At 36.9% G+C, this 21855-nt stretch overlaps 1 protein-coding gene across 3 annotated transcripts in view; it reads left to right on the forward strand.

Moving 5' to 3' along the window:
- The window catches only part of ero1b (endoplasmic reticulum oxidoreductase 1 beta), a 94997-nt gene that overhangs the window by 63944 nt on the left and 9198 nt on the right, over positions 1-21855 (forward strand). For 2 of the 3 annotated variants that reach the window (XM_028820925.2, XM_028820926.2), the window contains exons 6-14: positions 7584-7657; positions 7756-7876; positions 7956-8002; positions 8401-8415; positions 9823-9852; positions 14289-14381; positions 14473-14713; positions 17146-17215; positions 20072-20158. In XM_028820925.2, coding sequence (XP_028676758.1) covers positions 7584-7657; positions 7756-7876; positions 7956-8002; positions 8401-8415; positions 9823-9852; positions 14289-14381; positions 14473-14713; positions 17146-17215; positions 20072-20158 — 778 coding nt within the window. The remainder of the gene's footprint in view (positions 1-7583; positions 7658-7755; positions 7877-7955; positions 8003-8400; positions 8416-9822; positions 9853-14288; positions 14382-14472; positions 14714-17145; positions 17216-20071; positions 20159-21855) is intronic. The other variant, XM_028820927.2, reaches the window with a different exon arrangement.

The following is a 21855-nucleotide window of genomic DNA, read 5'->3' on the forward strand; positions in this document are numbered from 1 at the left end:
GTGCTCCTGTGTCTAACAGCATTTGTGTTTGAAGTCCATTGATTACACACATGACCATGCAACGACTCCCAATTAGTTGGGCAGCACGTTTTGTTTTAGGGGGCAGTAGATAAGTGTTTTGCATTATGGGAGCCTCAGTCTGGGGGGACCTGTTATTCCTGTTGGTCACTGGTTGTCCCCTCTCCAGTGACTGTTGGTCACTGGTTGTCCCCTCTCCAGTGACCTTCCCCAGTTTCCCGATTCCCATCTCTTGGTACAGCCAACAGCTCTGTGTCCCATCAAACCACAGCGAAAGCAGTGAGTACACCATTCTTTTCCCTGCTGGGCACATTCTTGACATCTTCATTTAGGACTATCTCTTGAGACCTGAGTGTTCAATTGTGGCAGTGCACGGACATCTGTCCGAGTACTGTTACCAGTATGCTTTGTGATGTTTTCAAAAATTTTTTCTAGCATAGACACTTGAGCTGTCGGCTGCTTAATGGTTGTATTATGAGCTTGATGTGCACAGGCAACTTTCAAATTATCATTATCATTATGGTTCACAATCTTGTCAAATTGTTTTGCTTGTTCGGACACTTGAGCAGTTAACTGCTTTATAGCTGCACTGTCAACTTGCATTCTATAGTTTGCTTGACTCAGTTCAGTCTGATCAGCCTGTGAACTGCCCTTTTGTTGTACTGAATTTACAGAGACTGACCTATGTTCACTCGGAGTGTGAAGACGCTTTATTCTCTCTGCTTCTTCCCTGGTAGATTTAGTTATCTTTTCTAGAATTATATCATCAGTCAGTAAGAAATGTTTTTTTGTCTTGTCTGATGTTATTTTTTTCATTGAACCCTTGATAAAGGGTATGAAGAAATATGCCCTGAACTAATTTTCTGTCATAACTGAATTCAGCTCCATGCTGCTGTGATGCCAGCAGCACACGTTGTTGAAGATCCATTATGCTATATACAAAATGTTCGGGTGTTTCCTTATCTTGTTGCTTTGTATTGCTCAGTTCCTAAAACAGTTCTGTGCTGCTTTTATCCCTAATGAGTTCATCTAATGTGAGATCATCTCTTCTCATGAGAAAATTTTTGAAGATACCTGGTTTAACTACTTTTAGTACAGACTTAACAACTTCAAACTCAGTAAATCCCTCATGTAGCCCTACATCTATTTGTTTGCAAAGGTTACTGTATGACGTTTCAGAGCCCCCATCATAGATTTGCTCACCATGGACTTTGAACTCCCTACGAGGCAGAAAAGTAGCAATATCAGTGAGTCTGACCACTTGATCTGAAGTCATGTAAGGAAGGCATCCTTTCTCCAGGTCCCCAGAGTTCCTCCTATTTTCAGAGTTTCTGCCAAAATGTTTAGCTTGGCTCGAATGAATATCTTGATCCAGCCCTGCAGTGGTAACACCTGTACAATCCATACTCCTAGCAGGGTTGAAATCCTTTCTGGTTAGGAGTTGTGAAATCGAATCCTGAAGGTGAAGTAGGTGTGACATGCCTTCGTCCTCCAAATTTCTCAACTTATCACTCTTAACATAATCAAAAAGGAAATAATAAAGTTCTTGTTCACCTAGTTGTGAGAGTTTTACAGTTTCATCTCCTTCTTTATCTCCTATACTTGCAGCGAGAAGGCTGAGTTGATTGTAATCCAGCAATATTAATTTCTTATGGATATCCCAGATCAGCATCTTGTGTGGTCCAGATGTTGCCATCTCCCTTCATTACCTGAAGCTGGGCTCTCTGGATGACACAATTACAGGAGTCGTCCCTGAAGTTTTACAACAAGAATTACCAGGTGTAGTGATGACTGTCTCCATGACAGAGTGCTGATCCCTTACAAGCCCCGAATTGTTACCGACTTCAGGCCTAGGGGAACCTGGGTCAGGTACAAGCCACTGTTGCTACAGGGTGCAGCTACAGCGATATGGTGAAAGAGCATAAAAGAAGCAGGCAGCAGTAACAAGTCCCAGACCATACTTCTCTGTTCTGTCTTATTCTCCTTTACCCAGAAATATATAAATGCTTCAGTTTCTGCATAGATCAACATGGCAATCAGTGAAACAATGGTGCAAGCCAATTTCCTCTGCATAACAAATAGTGTAAACACATTTACTTTGAGTACTTGATTAGAAACCAATGTTCCCAGAACTCGTTAGTTTTCAAAGGAAGCAGACAGTTCTGTATCCCCACATTGTGTGTAGATAAGATACTAAATCAAAGCAGTCTGACTATAGCAAGGCAGGTAAATATTTATGCCCTGTAGATAGCCATCAACAATAACCTGTAGCAGAATTTTCCAGAAATTCTGCCTTTTCTTTAAAACACTGGTTTATAGCCCATTACACTAAGCAACACACAGAAATGTCATTTTCTTTAGAATACTGAATTCTAGCCCATTACACGCCCACATAAACCACATTAAGAAACTTTCTTACTTTCACCTTCATAACATATCCCATGTTCGCTCATTCCTCTCCTTTTCTAATGCTGAGAAAATTGTCCATGCTTTTATCACATCCTGCATATACAGTGGGGCAAAAAAGTATTTAGCCACCAATTGTGCAAGTTCTCCCACTTAAAAAGATGAGAGAGGCCTGTAATTTTCATCATAGTTATACCTCAACTATGAGAGATAAAATGAGAAAAAAAATCCAGAAAATCACATGGTCTGATTTTTAAAGAATTTATTTGCAAATTATGGTGGAAAATAAGTATTTGGTCACCTACAAACAAGCAAGATTTCTGGCTCTCACAGACCTGTAACTTCTTCTGTAAGAGGCTCCTCTGTCCTCCACTCATTACCTGTATTAATGGCACCTGTTTGAACTCGTTATCAATATAAAAGACACCTGTCCACAACCTCAAACAGTCACACTCCAAACTCCACTATGGCCAAGACCAAAGAGCTGTCAAAGGACACCAGAAACAAAATTGTAGACCTGCACCAGGCTGGGAAGACTGAATCTGCAATAGGTAAGCAGCTTGGTGTGAAGAAATCAACTGTGGGAGCAATTATTAGAAAATGGAAGACATACAAGACCACTGATAATCTCCCACGATCTGGGGCTCCACGCAAGATCTCACCCCGTGGGGTCAAAATGATCACAAGAACGGTGAGCAAAAATCCCAGAACCACACAGGGAGACCTAGTGAATGACCTGCAGAGAGCTGGGACCAAAGTAACAAAGCCTACCATCAGTAACACACTACGCCGCCAGGGACTCAAATCCTGCAGTGCCAGACGTGTCCCCCTGCTTAAGCCAGTACATGTGCAGGCCCGTCTGAAGTTTGCTAGAGAGCATTTGGATAATCCAGAAGAGGATTGGGAGAATGTCAGATGAAAAAACTCTACTCGTCGTGTTTGGAGGAGAAGGAATGCTGAGTTGCATCCAAAGAACACCATACCTACTGTAAAGCATGGGGGTGGAAACATCATGTTTTGGGGCTGTTTTTCTGCAAAGGGACCAGGACGACTGATCCATGTAAAGGAAAGAATGAATGGGGCTATGTATCGTCAGATTTTGAGTGAAAACCTCCTTCCATCAGCAAGGGCATTGAAGATGAAATGTGGCTGGGTCTTTCAGCATGACAATGATCCCAAACACACTGCCCGGGTAACGAAGGAGTGGCTTCGTAAAAAGCATTTCAAGGTCCTGGAGTGGCTTAGCCAGTCTCCAGATCTCAACCCCATAGAAAATCTTTGGAGGGAGCAGAAAGTCCGTGTTGCCCAGCGACAGCCCCAAAACATCACTGCTCTAGAGGAGATCTGCATGAAGGATTGGCCAAAATACCAGCAACAGTGTGTGAAAACCTTGTGAAGACTTACAGAAAACGTTTGACCTCTGTCATTGCCAACAAAGGGTATATAACAAAGTATTGAGATGAACTTTTGTTATTGACCAAATACTTTTTTTCCACCATAATTTGCAAATAAATTCTTCAAAAATCAGACAATGTGATTTTCTGGATTTTTTTTTTCTCATTTTGTCTCTCATAGTTGAGGTATACCTATGATGAAAATTACAGGCCTCTCTCATCTTTTTAAGTGGGAGAACTTGCACAATTGGTGGCTGACTAAATACTTTTTTGCCCCACTGTATTATTGTAACTTGCTGCTGGCAGGTGCCCCTTCTAATCTTATATCACAGCTCCAGTTGATTCAGAACTCTGCTGCAAGAGTCCTTACTCAAACCAGCAACAGTGAGCACATCACACCCATCCTGCTTCGCCTTCACTGGCTCCCTGTGTCTTACAGGATTGAATATAAAATTCTATTAATAACCTACAAAGCTGTAAATGGCTTTGCACCGGTCTACATCAGTGACCTTCTAAATCATTATGTACCTGTTCGCCTACTAAGGTCCTCTGATTCTGGTAATCTTGTGCCTCACACTAACCTGCACTCTGTGGGTGACAGGGCCTTCAGCTCCATAGCACCTAGACTTTGGAATGACATCCCGAAATTAATTAGATCAGCTGACTCCATTCATTCTTTTAAAAAACAACGTAAAACTCATCTATTTAAGAAGGCTTTTAACTTAACATTCTTCCCTTTCTTTCAGTTTACCTCTCTGTCCAGCTGCTCAGGATAATCTGTGTCTCTGTTATATCACAAATTAGGTTATTTGTTAGCTTTTTCTTTTAGTATTGAATTTAGTATTTTACTCTGGTTTATTGTCCTTTATTCTATGTAATGCTTTGTTATCTGTTTCACTGTTCTATTCAGGAAAACATTTGTATCCAATGTTACATATACCCTGCTGTTTTTTGGGTTTTTTTCTAAGACACTGTAAAGTGCCTTGAGCATGGGAAAGGCACTATATAAATAAAATGTATTATTATTATACAATTGTAGTCTTGATTAGTGAAGAGCAAACCTTGGTTAGTTTGTTTTGTCCCGAATTTGGCAATAATGTGGAAGTGGTTGGCAATTTTAGCAAACTCTTAAAAATACATTGAAGTCAAAAGGAAAGGAGAAACTGACCTAGTTTTGAGGGGATTATAATGGTGCAATGTTTTTTTTACTCCAGCAAAGTCACTGTGAAAAATGCTTTTAAAGATATATTGCGTTTACTGTTAGCACAAATCTGCGGTGGGTTGGTTCCTGCCTTGTGCCCTGTGTTGGCTGGGATTGGCTCCAGCAGACCCCTGTGACCCAGTGTTCGGATTCAGCGGGTTGGAAAATGGATGGATGGATGTTAGCACAAATGACACCAGATGAGTATTCTGCAGTGTCAACCCAAGTTAAGCTGCTGGCCCAGATAAAATTCTAGGGAGGGCTCTCAGAGACTGTGTGGACAGAGGTGTTCAGCAACATTTTTAATGTCTCTCTGTCACAATGCACTGTCCCCAAATGCCTTAAGTCTGCCATTATTGTGCCTATTCCAAATAAGGCAGTAATCAGCAGCCATCAGCAGCAATACATAGCACAAATACAGTCATCAAGTTTGCAGGTGACACCACTGTGGTAGGACTGATACATAATGGTGATGAGTTTGCCTATAGGGATGAGGTCAGCAAACTGTCTGAATGGTGCTGCATTTACAACTTGACACTCAACACCTCCAAAACAAAGGAGCTTCAGCTCATATCAGCTTCAGGAGGCAGGAAGAGGAACCTACTCTTCAATACATCAGAGTAGACATAGTGGAAAGAGTACCTAGCTTTAAATTCCTTGGCATACACATCTCCCAGGACCTCACATGGTCTGTTAACACAACTCCTCTGGTGAAGAAGGCACCAAAGTGGCTCTGCTTTTTAAGGATGCTGAGCAAGGCTAGCCTGTCCAGGCAGCTGTTGGTGTCCTTTTATCACTGCTTGGTGTGCTAGCTGTCCTTGGCTGACAAGAAGGCTCAGAGAGTCATCAAATCACCACAAAAATTTACCAACACCCAGTTACCTTCAGTAGAGAACATATACAGAACTCAATGTTTATGAAGGGCCAAAAAATCCTTATGGACCCAATTCACCCAGGCCACTGCCTTTTCATTCTGCTGCCTTCTGGAAGGCGTCATAGTTCTATTAAGACTCACACTTCCAGACTACTAAAAAACGTCTACCTGAGTGCTATTAGAGAACTCAATTTTGTTAAATAACTGTTTACTGCATCTAAGTACTTTTGATGTCCTGTCTTTCACTGCCATCCATGGCATCAATGGGACAAAAGTGCAACATCTCAGAGACTCATTGCAATCACTGTAAAATGGAACAGCTCAACTGTTTACTATTTACATTTTTCCACCTTCAATGTTTTATTATTTTGTTGGTTTATGTTAATCTGTGTAGTTTAAAAATGTAGAGCATATGTTGAATCTGTTGAAGATTCTGTTTTTATTACATTGTATGTACTATTCAGGAGACGCACTAAAAAGTTTATTGTACAATGACTATTTAGTCTTGATATGTGAAGCTCTGAACTGCTCTTGATGTTACTTTTATAGTATCACTCTTTTTTATGTGTCCTTAATTATTTCAATTTCTGTTAGACAACTTTGTTGTGCAGTGATTAATAGTGCTAATGCTTCATAGCCCCAGAGATCTGGATGTGATCACCAGCCTAATAGCCGACTGCAGGTTTCCTCCTTAGATTACTCCTTAGTGTTCCACCACATCCTATAGATGTGTGTTAGATTAATTTGTAACCTTCAAACTGGCCCTGTCTGAGTGACTGTGCCATTAGTCCAGGATTGATGTCTGCGTTGTGCCTGATGATGCTGGCATAATTTTCACTCTCTATAACTCACATAATGGAAGAAGTAAGCTTGAGAAATGAATGGAAGGGTAGTTCCTTCTACATTTTGCATTCTTTCTGAATACACTACATTAACATAATTTACAATTGTAGTCAACAGTTGGTCTTATTAACCCATTGTTTAACTTTTTGCTGCTATGACTAAGGGCTTGGTTTACTGCTGAAATTCTGAAACAAAGTGTATATGAAGTTGTTGTGAAAGTAAACTGATCTGACACTGATAATCCTGTGGTGTTTCTCAATTGTGTTTTTTTTCCCCACTGTATAGATAATATAAGAAAGTCATAAGTGCTGTCTTTATATTTAGAAATTATATATTGGTGTAATTCTGTTCAAAATAAATGTACCACAGCTAGATATGTTTTGTACATTTAACTACTTATATGTATGATGGACTGGTATGTTGAATCAGAGTTGCCAAGTCACATTATTCAACAGTATAAATATTCAAACTACAAAATCAGGTCAAAAGTAATTCTCTTGTTTTCTGCTTCATTAGTAAATTGGTGATACAAGCTGTATAACATGATAAACGTTAAGTAAGAACAAAGTTATTCGGTAATAAACATAATCAAGTAATTTCAGTTTTCCACAGAGCCAAATGAGAAGTTGGTGGCTGTTAACATTTGTAACATAAAATGTAGTATGGATAGAAAATTTGATGCATTTTGGGTGATGGTTTACAGGAGAGTTTCACAATATCGAAATCCCAGTATATTCAGATGTGAGATTCCATCAGTAACAGTACAGTAGATGCATATAGCCAATTTGCAAAGCTTTTCCATGCCTGTAATTCAAAGTTTTATTTAATCTAATTTCCTTTCTTCCAGCAATCAAACTAAAGAAGCTTTTGTAGACTGGGCAAGACATGATGATGCACAAGACCATTTTTGTGAACTTGATGGTACAATCTTTTTATATTTATAATATTTAACATTAATTTAGAACTTATTTAGCAGTACATGGTATAGTATATTTATCTAACCAGCTTCTTTTTTTCAGATGAGACTTCTCCTAATGCAGAGTATGTAGACCTCCTTTTAAACCCTGAGCGATATACTGGTTATAAGGGATCATCAGCTTGGAGAGTGTGGAACAGCATATATGAAGAAAACTGCTTCAAGTGAGTTATTGAAATTGCATTTTGATAAAATTATAATTGGTGAAGTCAGAAATTAAATGAATGCTCACTTTACTTGCAGGCCAAGATCCGTTTACCGGCCCTTAAACCCATTGGCTCCAGGCAGAGGTATATTTCTTGATTTCCTGCTCTTTTGTGAATGTGTCTTATAGTGACATTGCCAATAAAAATACCGTAGCATGCATCCATTATTTTTCCTTCATTAACAAACAAAATGGAAAATAGTAACATTATACATTGTGATGTTCAAGTATTTCTAATAAGGGTATAGTAGGCATAGTTTCAGTGCTTGTTACAAATAAATAACCAGGTGAAACTATAGCAGTTAAAATATCAAGGGCATCACATCAGAGGAGGGATATAATGTATAAACAAATGAAGAACTAATTGATTTATAATAATAATATTTTCTTAAATTCTACTCGACTTGTTGCCAGCAATAACAAGAATATGGTTGTTTTAGAGTTAAAAACAGTTATGTTTATTCCTTTTTATATGTTTTTAAGGTGGTGAAGATGATGGTAAGTAAAAGCATTTTCTTACTTTAGTACAATGATAGTCAAAAATAAAATGAGCAAACTACAAAATCTGTGTTCAGTGTAGTATCAACTTCGGTGTGTGTTAAATTTGAAGATAAGATACTGAATATAGGAAGCAGTCTCAGGAAAATTTAAACAATCTGTTTTGTTGATTCTTTCCTACTTGTGCTATATATAATAAGTTAATTGATATGCCAGAATAAAACACCAAAAATGCTTGAACTACATGAACCCCAAATTATTTGCATGTTGCTTAAAATTTGCATTTCAAAAGATTGTATTTTAATATTGGAATGTTCTCAATTTGTGTGCATTGATTTCAGATTAAATTATTTTATTTAATTGTTGTATCTATTGTTTTTCCATTTTAGAGTATAATTAAAATGTGCTGCATTTTGTTACAGTAACACACTGCTACATAATAGAAGGACACTCTGATAATGTCAGTGCAGGCACACCATCTACCATGCACATCGAGATACAAGCAAATTGACCCTGAGACCATTTTTACATGTGGACTTATAAAGGTTTACACAAAGAATTTTAATTTTCAGCCAGCCTATGACTGTATTATATCTTATGTAATCATATTGTCGTAATTTTTTCTTGATACAATTCTTTTTTGAACGAGAACCTGTAAAAAAAAATACTAATAATTTAGTGCACTTTTTCTATATAAGTAACTATATGGTGGTCTCAATTTCAACTGCTAAGCGTTAAAATTGTATCATCCAGATATTACTGGGGTAGCTTGTCATTAATCTATTTTATAAGTTTTTTATTGAGTGTAACAAGTAAACCGTTAGGATTGATCTGAAAATATAAAAGAGAAAGACATTCTCCTTTTAAATATGTCAGAAACATTCTATAGTGGCACGGTGGCGCAGTTGGGAGACCTGGGGACCTGGGTTCGCTTCCCGGGTCCTCCCTGCGTGGAGTTTGCATGTTCTCCCCGTGTCTGTGTGGGTTTCCTCCGGGCGATCCGGTTTCCTCCCACAGTCCAAAGACATGCAGGTTAGGTGGATTGGTGATTCTAAATTGGCCCTGGTGTGTGGGTGTGTTTGTGTGTGTCCTGCGGTGGGTTGGCGCCCTGCCCGGGATTGGTTCCTGCCTTGTGCCCTGTGTTGGCTGGGATTGGCTCCAGCAGACCCTCGTGACCCTGTGTTCGGATTCAGCGGGTTAGAAAATGGATGGATGGATGGCATTCTATAGTGCAGGGAAGCACCATTTAATTAACAAAAGTAATTATTGGTCAATTAATGTCTTGTAGCAATATATTTCTGGAGCACAAGGGGATGTTTGGCAAAAAACGTGTGATTTTTGCTTTTAATTACTAAAAACATTTCTAGCAATAAAAGTCACATACCCTTTGTTTTTTTCTTCCCTCAGCAGGAGAGGGATTCTACAAATGGTTAGAAGGCAAGTATAAATTTGTTTATTTTTTTTGTCCTGTTTAATTTATTTTTATCCTGCTTCCCCTCAAATATGCCATTGGTGCATAAGCAACATATTTTAAGTAGACCTTAAATAAATGAATGAATTGGTACTTGAGGTTCTCACTTGGCAGAACATTTCTAACAACTGTTAAGAACAAAACAAACAAACAAAACAAAAAAATTACCATTAGCATGTTAAAGGTTTTTAACATTATCAACTTCATAATGTGCCAAAGTGGGTATGGATGGTGAGTATGGAAGAAGAAGGCTGGACTATTTAATAAAAAAGAAAGTTAATACAATTGATTTAAGAAAATGGATAAATGTAAACATATTCGTCAGAAAATAGGTTTGTACACTAGTCGGTATAGCATATGGTATTCCTTTTAGGTACCAGACCCAGAATTTACTTTTTCATCTTAATATAATTAAAAAGACTGACAACAGAAAGCATCATTTTGTTCTCATTAGTTTATAACTGCTATCAAATGCTTAGTGTATAGTAAGATTTTGAAATAAGCCAAAAGATATTTTATCCAAATACGTGAATCATGACATAATATAGTATTGCAGTTTATTGTTTTATTTTCATTAGACTTTAGGTAGACTTAAAGTTATATAGACAGGGATACAAATATGTACCTATGCACTTAATAATGATAAAATAAAAAAGAAAAAAGCGATGATTCAATTCTAACCACTTAAAGCTTTCAGGTATTTCAGTGACCGTCACAGAAGACTGTGAACACTTAGTTATGTTACATACTGTAGTACACATCAGTAGATGATCTAACCATAGTTTTAGGCGAATTCATGTGAGATGTTTTTGGGCTGTCAATCAGATGCTGAGATTACATTTTTCATAGTAAAATTTTGTTTCAATATATTAAACTGTGCATTTAAAATTATTTGTAATGTGTCCTGTAAATGTACATTGTCATTGTCATTTTAATTTTCTGCCGTATTAGTTATGTTGCATGTTCTGCCATTCTTTGTGCATTTGTTTTGCTCTTGTTTAGTGTTATCATTTTATCACAGGGACCAGGTGAGCTTTCACAGTAAGTTTAGACCTGCCTTTGCTGCTTCTGGGCCGTAGTTTTAACAGGTTTTCCGCTTTAACTCCTATGAAAACCTTTAGCTAAACTTAATGTCTAAACTTTAAACTTTATTTATTGCCAAGCATCATAGTTGCTAGGAATTTCTCTGAGTGTTCCATCCATACACATTACAAGGTAAATACAATTAACACAATATACAGTACATGACACCTCCACAACATTATGAACAGTAGAAGGGAAAAATGTATTGCACAAAACAAATACATAAAACAATATATTAAAGTAGAATTGCACTCTTGTCCAGTAATATATCAAGTAAGTCCTAATGAAATAAACACAAAATAAACAGAATTTAGATGGGATGGAGTAGTTTAGAAATTGTGAAAAAAGTACACAGATGAATCAGAGACTGTGTGTAACTGTAGTGACTACAGTAGGAAAGAAACTTTTTATAAGCCAAGTAGTTCTTGCCTTTAGCGTCCAGTAACATTTCCTTGATGGTAGTAACTGAAGGAGATGGCTGCCTAGATGAGTGTAGTCTTTGATTATATTTTCAACCCCTTTCCTGACTTGTGAGGTACATAGTGCATCAGTAGAGTGCAGTTTTCAGTCCTCCAGTCTTTTCTGCTGTATGAATAACGCGCTGCAGTTTATATTTCAAGTAAGCAGATACATTGCCATACCTGACTGTTACGAAACTGGACCAGCAATGATTGGAACAGGTTGAATTTTTTTAAGTGGGTCATCTTTCCATTTTGGCAACATGTCAGAGAATAGAACAGTGAGCTAAGTAACAAAACAATAGTAAATAACTAGCAGCACTAAAAAATAGTCCTTGCTGAACCAAAATATTAAGTGTAAATTAATCTATCGATAAAAAAGATAGCTACCATAGTCTTGGGCTATAATTCCAGGTATGTGGTAGTGTTACTATTTATGTTATTTCTACCAAACTATGTTGCAGGGTCTTCTAGGTGACAAGATAAACTCAATATGAGCCCAACTGGATGGTGTCCTGATCTTGCCTCCATTATCGGCATCAATTTTCATTTTCTCTGTCAGTTTGTTCATTGTGTTATTAGGTGATTAAGAAAAAAGTTTGTCAGAATTGTGGCAAGATTTACATTGCTTTTTCGTTAATATGATAATCGACTAGATATTAATTTCATCATGCAAATATTTGTTCATAAGTCTCATACTTTTAAAATGATGCTCTGTTTCTTAAGCTGTGGATGTGTCAAATGTGGTGAATGTTAATTTAGACTGTTCTTCCATTTTTTGGATAATTTGCAAAACAAGCTTTTGACCTTCCTGTAAACATTAGATTGGGTGTGTACAGTTGTGTGTACTGTTTAATATGTATCTTGTTTAATGCCATAGTTTTCCACTTTCACACATGTAGAATTAAGACCTCCCCATGAAACTAAGCAATTACTTGAGAGCTTTAATTATTCCTGAGTAGGTTGATGTCTTATGTTTTCAGAAGGGCCTGATTTTTACTGAGTCACTTAATACTTCCCTTGACGTGGTCCCATGCTACTATTACGCTTGTTTATTGAGAACAAAGCTACATTGTTACTTGTGAATAGTCAGGTGTATTAAATATTTAAAAAGACCCGGAGAAACGAAATGTACTGTCCTCATTCTGCTCCATTATTGCAAGCTCTTTTGACCTAATCACATGTAATAAAAAACCTACCACAGTGATTGTCTCTCAGAAGAGACCACCATAAGCTTGCAGTAATAGCATTTAATGTCCTTTGTTATAAACCAGATTTTCTGTACCTTATAGAGTAAAACAAACCTATTGTTAGAAGACTGGCTTTTATCAAAGCTTGAATTTTAATGGGAATAGTTTACACTTTATGTTAAAATTCACTAACATCTACACCATACACATTCAGCATGTTGCTTAGATTTATTTTACCCTTTCTTGATTGAGGCCTCTGCTTTTCTAAAGGTTATTAGTCATGTAGATACAGCTGTTATGTTATCCATTTGTGGAATTTATCACTGGAGTTGGTTTGTGTTTTTTCTTTTTTTCTTTTTCACTATCAGAATTGAATTTCTCATTTGTTTTATCCATTAACCTGGAGTTGTTTATAGATGATGGCCTAATTTTAGTTTTTGACATTGGACACACATCTTAATATGCCTGAATTTTAAGCCCCTGTCACACTAATCAATTTTTCTAGTGATTTGTTTTGGTTTTTTTTGCAGCTTTTATTTATATTATCTTGGCAAGTCAGGGGCAGCCACACTTTAGTGACAACGGTCATGTGCTATGACATCCCCAGCCACTTGTAAAGCAGTCCTTTTTGTATTATCAACTTACTGCCTATAAGGGGAATAAGTAATTAATTTTTTCACCCAATTTCCATTGTGAACATGGAGAAAAAGGCTAATAAGATTGTAGCTCACTAGATACAGGAAAAAAAGTTCATAGTACAATTGCAGAAACAATAATCCAATTGTAACTAAGGTTAAACTGCTTATCAACAAATTTCTTTTAAATTGCATCCACTAATATTAATTAAGTTTAATGAAGTCAGGGAAGAAAACATGCGTATCCCCTTTATGCCTGGTGAATAGGTAATAATGCACACCATAATCACTTAACAAATAGTGGAGCATAGCTGGGTAATGTCATGTTTGTAGAATCCTTTACTTGCCAGGGACTTGTTGACTATCTGTCATTGAAAGAGCCATGAACTCTGCTGTTTCAGAGCCTTCTGTAGAATAATTTTAGTCCATCCATCCTTAAAATTGAAGAGCAATTGGTTTATAGAGCAAGACTGTTTGTTTAATTCAAAATGAAAATGGTCAAAAAAAGCACTTTTGGGGAGTCAGTGTTAAAGTTCTAACGTAAACCTCATTGTGAAGTTGTGCCAGGATTTGAAATGCAAAATTTGTCACTTACTCTGAATCTTGTAGGTGTCACTGAACTGAAGTATTTCTGTAAGGAGGTGTAGGTCAAAATTTCTCCATAGCGCTGGGAGTTATTTACCAATAACTGCCAAAAGTGCCTGTTTGCAGCTTTTAGTTAATGCACATCTACTTGTTCATTCAGAGTCCTTCTGATATGTTAATAAGTTATTGTTGAAAATATGACTGTTAAAACTATGTTATGTAGAATAACTTGTAAATTGCAACTTACTTTCTGGCACTGTAGTATGATGAACATATATTTGTATCATTTTCCAATCACATTTTAATAACAAAACACAGTATTTAAATAAAGTGTTTTTAATAATACAGTTTTTACTTCTAAGTTTAATTTTGTGAAGAACTGAGAATTTCTAATGGCATTTCTGGGAGCGAGATGAATTGAGTTTTAATGTTGTGGATACTTCTTGTTCAGGTTTGTGCCTTGAGAAAAGAGTCTTTTACAGACTGATATCCGGCCTTCATACAAGCATTAACATACACCTTTGTGCTCAGCATTTAAATATTGGTAAGTGAAGAAACTATATTTTGTTATTATGAGTTAAATTGTCTCCCTTCTTTGTGCATTTCTCATACATACAAAATCTTTCTGCATGCAGAGGTTTTTGGGAAAGCAAAATGGGGACCAAATGTAAAAGAGTTTCAGCATCGCTTTATTGAAACCAAGGGAGAGGGGACAAGACGGCTGAAGAACTTGTACTTCCTTTTCTTGATTGAATTGCGGGCTTTGTCAAAGGTGGCGTCCTACTTTGAGCGTTCCATTGTGGACCTTTATACTGGAAACAGCCAAGAAGATGCTGTTACAAAGGAGCTGCTTTTACAAGTGCTTAATGAAGCAAAGTAAGTTGCATTTGTGTTTTTCCAGCTCAGAGGCAATTCAGATGTTTGTAGATTGTTTTGTTCATTTAGTAAGTACAGCATTGTATTCTAAATAAACATTAACAAACACTGTAAATGATAACATCTATCCATCAACAGTCACATTCCAGTTCATGGTTACATGGATGATGATAAACCTTTTAGTTTTTTCCAGCATGAATTGTGTCCTACGAGGGGAGTCAAGCTAAAGTTAGAAAATGGGATTTATTAGAAAATGGAATGAACCTTAACAAAACTGATAATGTAATTTCTCAATAGTGTCTCAACCCTTCTCAATGCACTTGCACCACCTGCCTGGAAGTGTCTGGATTCTAGCAGAATAAAAGATTTTATCTTGTCCTTGCAACCACTCGTGCACTGCTTTCTTCATATCGTCATCTGTCTTGAATCATCAACCACCCAGATGTTTTTAGCGGTCCAGAAAATTGGAAGTCACACAGTGCCAAATCTGGCAAATAAGGAGGATGTGGCAATACCTCAAAGTTCAGATTCACCAGACAAGCCTTGGTGTTCTTAGCAGCGTGTGGGCCTTGCAGCAAAAGGACTCCTTGAGACAGCAGTCCCTGCCGCTTGGATAGAATAGCAGGCTTCACATTGGTCTCCAGCAAGTCACAGTAACTTGCACTAGTGACTGGGACTGGAGTACCCCTCGGCATGGAGTGTTTGGCGGTAACTCGGGTGCACGAGTGGATATGAGGACAAGACAAAACCATTTATTCTGCTGGAATCCAGGTACTTCCAGGCAGGTGGCGCATGTGCATTGAGAAGGGTGGAGACAACTTTGAGAAAAGACATTATTAGTTTTGTTAAGGTTCGTTCCATTTTCTAATAAATCCCATTTTCTAACTTGAGCTTGACTCCCCCTCATATTTTTTTTCAGTTGACTTCATTTTTGCCTGTGCTGTTTCACAGCTTTGATATACAATGTATGTAGTAGAGCATTGCTTCCTATGTTCATATGACTTGTCTGTCCACTTCCTTGTCCTCAGATCTGCAGCTTCTGACATAGTAGTTGCGGTTTACGTTCTTTCTACTTTTCAGTGGATTTTGTTATACTTTTGTATACCACAACCCATAATATGAATAATTGGTTGAAAGAGATACTGATACATTATTTAATTCAAATTGAAAACAAGCTGTTTTCAACTACATTAATTGCTGTATAGCATTGCTAGTGTTAAGTTTTAATGTTGTTTCTTACCTTTATACTTTTAAAATTTTAAATGCTACAACTAGAGTAGGCTCGCAGAACTGAGTAATGCCTTCAGATGGATATTGCTAGCTATATTAGAAAGTGAATGCAGTTAACAGGCATGCAGAGCTTTAGCTGGTCTGTTCTGACCTCAATTAAATTAGAAGGATTTTCCACAATAGTGCAATAGAGAGCTTGTCTCTTAGATTTTGAAATTAGATCACAGCTGTCAGCCTTTTTAAATTACAAAGCTTTCATGCTGTCTGGAATTGTACAATGCTGTTCATCTTTTCCGGCAATCGTGAAACTACACATGCATGAAGAAAGCATTCTGTTTGTAATCATACCACACTTTCACACCATCGTTTCTGCTTTGAAATTCATTGTTTTAAAGGACACCTGTACTGACATTATAGTCAGACGAGTCGTAAGTGCGGGACCACTCTACCTTAGCCCCTAAAGGGCATTGCTCAGTTTGCAGATTCCCTTTAATTATAGAATGTAAAATACTGAAGACAGATTACATAGAATACTACAGTTGTACTTAATACCACACTGATTTTACACAATAGTATATTTTCTCCCTTTTTTACTACCCAGTGCTTTTATTTCGAGGTGCACTTTAAAGAACTCCTACTCGTACATTGTTTCTTGTCATCGTGACTTTCCCAAAAGGCAAAACGTAGACATGCATGTTGATACACAATTCATGCATCTGGGAAATAACATTATACCCAGTCGGGAGATTTGCAATTGCTATCCAAAGTAGTAGGTCCCACAGGGACAATTCGTGGATAAATTTATTACTTGACATTCATACTGTTGTTATGCAGAAAAGGCCTTTCATTTAACACAGAGAAGTGAGAAATTGTATTTGCAGACTGTACAGTATTTGGAACAACGTGATGACTCTTTTAAAGTGTTTTCATTTTGATTTTTATTTTCATGGAAAAAATTAGGCCTAGCATTATTTACTTTTTGTGCAGGTTATTTACTTTTTGTGACAGGTCAGCAATGCCCTTTTGTTTCTTCCAAACATCTCCCAGAATATTTATTAAGGATAGAAAAATATGACTTAACTCATTTAATATTTAAAGGTATTTTAAATATAAATAGTAGATATTTTCTCTTGCCACATGGATCGGAATGTATGCTTTAAGCAATAAGCTTTGTGCTTACGCTTGTTTTTTTTCTCTAACAGAGCATTTCCAATGCACTTTGATGAAAAGTCCATGTTTGCTGGACACAAAATGGAAGCAAAATCTCTAAAGGTAAATATTGAAATGTTTGTCAAATTTTTGTTTATTCCCATTTAACATGTCACCATAGTATTGTGTTTTCTTCAGCAGATTTAATTAATCTAATGATGCCTTGGATATTTGTTTCAATAAACATTAAAAATAAGTTTATTTAGCAGTGAAAAGCAAAATCAAATATGTTTACGTGTTGACAAGCATAACATCATTTATAGGTTAATAGGGTCATTTTAGGACATGTACAATGTACAGTGAAATTGTTCTTGCATGTACTACAGTGCCATGTGTAGTGAACTGAGTTGGTAGGTGCTGTACAACACACTCACTCAACTCCTTTGGGTTTTTATCCATATTGTAGTTAGTGTGCTCTTTATAGTACAAGCTGACATGGTTTCCAATTGACAGGCTTCTGTTGCCATCATTTAAAGTATAAACTTTGAAATGCTCCTTCCACTCTGTTGGGGATGCGTATGATTGTCCTGAACCCCACAGTATGTAAAATACAAATTATGAAGTTGAGGATGCTGCCTCTTTCTGGTAATTTTGTCACTGTGTTGAGTGCAGGAATTGTGCAGCATCCAGTTTACTGCAATATTGACCTATGCAGAAGATCTGTTTTCCCTTGTCTTTTAACCAATTTAGCTAATAAGGGAAATTTTACAACTTGTTAGATATTTTTAGTTCAAATACTGCTGTGATTGTAGTTTTGACCTTTCTTGTGACTCAAAGCACATGTTCTGGTCCATCCGAGCTTATTCATCAGATGCATTTCTACCATGTTTATTGGTCATTGTTATCAAATACAGTACACTAGTTTGAGATACCTTAAAGTGACTGATATTATTCTTTAGAAATTGGTGACCAGGTAAAAGTAGCAAGAGAAGTCTTCATTTTTAAAGCAGTTTCAAACCACTTATATGAGGAACAGATATTTGTTTAATGTTTTGTTATTTAAGTAGTTTTTGTCTCCTTATGGGATCAGACTATAGCTGTTGCTTTGCATATATAGTGGTGTCTCAAACATATAGCTTTGGCCAGTATTGCCAAAGTAGTGTAGTGTTTGACCGCCAAGAATAAACAGGAAAGCAGGCCAGAATTATCAAATGCCTGTACAGAGAGGAGAGCATGTGAAGGCAGCCGGAGTTTGCACTCCCAGTGCCACAGATCTGCTTGGGTTTTAGAGTTCAAGAAATATACATATAACAGTAAATCAGCTTTGCAGGAGAGAGAACCATGACCTCCTGCTTGCAAACACAAGTTCCACCAGTAATCTTTATAGAAGCAGTTATTTATCAGCAATTCACAAAGTTAAAAAAGGAGGCAAAAAGGATTGGCCAACAAGGCAGTCCTATTTAAACAAGTCCTCAAACACTATCGGGAAGTCAGAATCCCAAAAACAGTAGCAAGAGAGTTGAAAAAACAGTAAATACAAAGAAATAGCAATAGATAAAAGGAAAACTTACCAAACACCAAGCACACATAGTGAGACTGACAAGGGGCCCTGCAGCTTGGGGAAATGTCCACAAAAAACAAAGCACATGGCAGAAAAAGCTTCCATACATAGAACCAGATACTAAACAAAACCAATAAAAAGTATACATACAAATGATAAGCATAAATAACATTTAATATAAATGATAATAACCAAAGTACATACATAAGAAATCACAATATTGATGTATTTAGTTTGTTCATTTAGTTAACTCTGAGAAGGCATAGATGGCGGATGTGTAAACTGAACTGTTTGAGAGTTTTAATCTGCTTCGTAGCTTTCTTACTGATTACCCACATTTTGATTTGTAGTGCAGCTATGCAGTGTAGCTGATGACCATGAAGGCCTCCTGCATGACCCCCAGGCAGTTACAGCAATGACATGCCAAAGTAATATGTATAAAGTAAATACTGGACTCCATTTATAATGCCCTGCCTGTTCACAAATTACATAATGTAAAAGTAATATATGCCTTACATTCACTAATTAGAGTGGCAAAATTTTAATCTTTATTTGCTAATAAACTAATAATATATATATATATATATATATATATATATATATATATATATATATATATATATATATATAAAGTATTAGAAATGAATTGGTGTGAATGTTCAGGCAGACAGAAAAGTACCTGTTATCCTTGTGGCTGCAGTAAGACGTATGTTTGTTCTTTTCCACTTCAGTTTTCCTGGCTGTACAGCTTTAGTAATATGAGGAAAATGCAAGCCATTACTTCAGCATTAGGGATTTACGAGTTTTGTGATTCTTGTGGCATTCTTGTTTGTTCCCGTCTGCTGTGAAGCTCTCTTGTAGTGCTGTTGTCTCAGGTGTTCAAAGGCTTTTTTTTTTTTTAAAACTCACATTCTAATAAATTGGTTTTCTGTTCCCCATCACCATTACCTCCTTGCTATGAAGAATATTTGCTGTGTATGATGTATGAACTTTGCCATATGATTTCGGATACAGGCAGCCTTATACAATACTTGCTGTACTCAGGAACTTTAGTTTAGGAAAAAAAAACTGTGATTTATGAAACACCCTGCCCCAAGAGCTAATACATTTGTCCTTAGTAATTATTGTTTTGATTGTCCTATGAAAATAACATCCAACAGTAAAACTTCAGAAATGAAGAGTCTGAAAACAAGGCGCGCTGGGGGGCAGTCTTTGAAGACCTTTTTTGTGTGGACCACAAATACTTGAGTTTAAACTTAAACCCTTCACTTTGGTCAAAATTAACTGATAAATTTCAGCTATATGATTTGAAATGAAGTAGATGTGAAATCTCTAGTAATCTGTACTAACTAATCCTTATGCTGTACATTGGATTTTTATGAAATGAACTAAAATGCTGATGTTCTTCCTTTTGTCAGGAAGAGTTCAGGCTTCATTTTAAGAACATATCGCGCATAATGGACTGTGTTGGCTGCAGCAAGTGTCGTTTATGGGGCAAACTTCAGGTATGTCACAGCTTCATTTTGACTTTGTGAGCACTATAAGCAGAAGAATTGAATATTTGGTTAGTGTCATGGTGGAACGTTGTTACTGTTACTGATACATTTCCATAGCTTCAGGATTTTCTATAGATACACATTATCCAGATGGAGAAGAAAAGTGATGTATGCTGGGTTAGTTAAAGACTGCAAATGAGGTTGGTATGTGATGTGTGTGTCAGGTGCATTAATGGCCTGTCCAGGATTTATTCCTCCCTTGTTCCCAGTATCACTGAGTGGTTCAAGCTCTCTGCAGTCCTGGATAGTGGATGGATTGTTGTGGGTGGCGCTGTTGAAACACAGATGCAGTGGCCCAGGTTTGAGCCCTTACCTGGTCATTGTCCTTGTGGAATGTGTTTCTTCTCTCTGAGGGTTTTTCTTTCCTCCAGGTCCTCAGATTTTGCTCCATATTCTCAAAGATGGGTTAATTGGTGTTTCCAGATTAGGCCTGTGGTGATGCTGGGTCCAGGGTTGCCCCCTATCTCCTGAGATTAAACTCTCAGGTCCTGCAGGGCTGAATTGGACTACATGGGTTTGAGAATGTTTATAATGCTTTAATTTAATAGAGAGTTTAGAATCTTTAAATAGATTTTTTTTACTTAAATATAAATTAGTGATTTGGTTTAGGACATGAATTTATTTTCTTTGAAAGCCAGGCAAATGTGGTTATCAAATATGTAAAAAATATATTTTTAGTATCTTTTTTGAATTTTCATAATTACATTTTAGAACATGATTATTATCAGATCAAATACTGCAGGTTCTAAAGAAATGTGTGATATTTCATTGTGAGGTGGAGGCGTTTCTCAGGTCTGTTCTTTACGGTGTTCTCTTCAATTGCCATGGAGTTTTGATTATGTGCTGTCCTGGGCCTGCACACCTACAGCTAGCACTGGCCCACTTTGGCGGAGCTTTCACACTATGGCACTGTTGAACTGTTTAACTTGGAAGCCTGTGTCAAGCAGTGAGAGCAGTGTCTCTGTAGTTAATTGCAATATTGGCAGGGTTGGTCGTAGTTGGTCAGCAAGTCGGCTAACATCCACAAGCGTTACCTGGTAGGTTACCTGGTAGGTAACCACCCATACAATCAGATTGTGATTCAGACTACGAATGCCATGAATGTAATTACCCCGATCTACATGCTGTCAAATGAACGAACCACACACCGTGGCGCAACATTAGGTGCTTCGCCTCTAGCGCTGACATCCGAGGTTCAATTCCCGAGAGAGGGTGCAGTGAGTGTGTACGCCTGATGAGCCCAGAATTAGGGCGAAACACGTGTCGCATACTCTTTGCATTATTTGACAGTAAAACTATTTTCAACCATATATATATATATATATATATATATATATATATATATATATATATATATATATATATACTTATATATATCTTATCTATCTATATATATACTTATATATATATATATATATATATATATATATATATATATATATATATATATATATATATATATAATGTACTGTATATATTATTATGGTTCTATTAATCACAAAAGTTTCAAGGTATATTTGTTGTCCTTAAGTTTTGGCATATAACTTGAACATTTCTGTAGTGGCACAGGCGCCAGGGTCATTGCTTTTCCTCATTGCCTTTCTCTCTTGTGCAGCCCATCTGTGTCTGTTTTTTGTGACCGTGAT

This window comes from Erpetoichthys calabaricus, chromosome 15 (assembly GCF_900747795.2).
Source record: "Erpetoichthys calabaricus chromosome 15, fErpCal1.3, whole genome shotgun sequence".
NCBI lineage: Eukaryota > Metazoa > Chordata > Cladistia > Polypteriformes > Polypteridae > Erpetoichthys > Erpetoichthys calabaricus.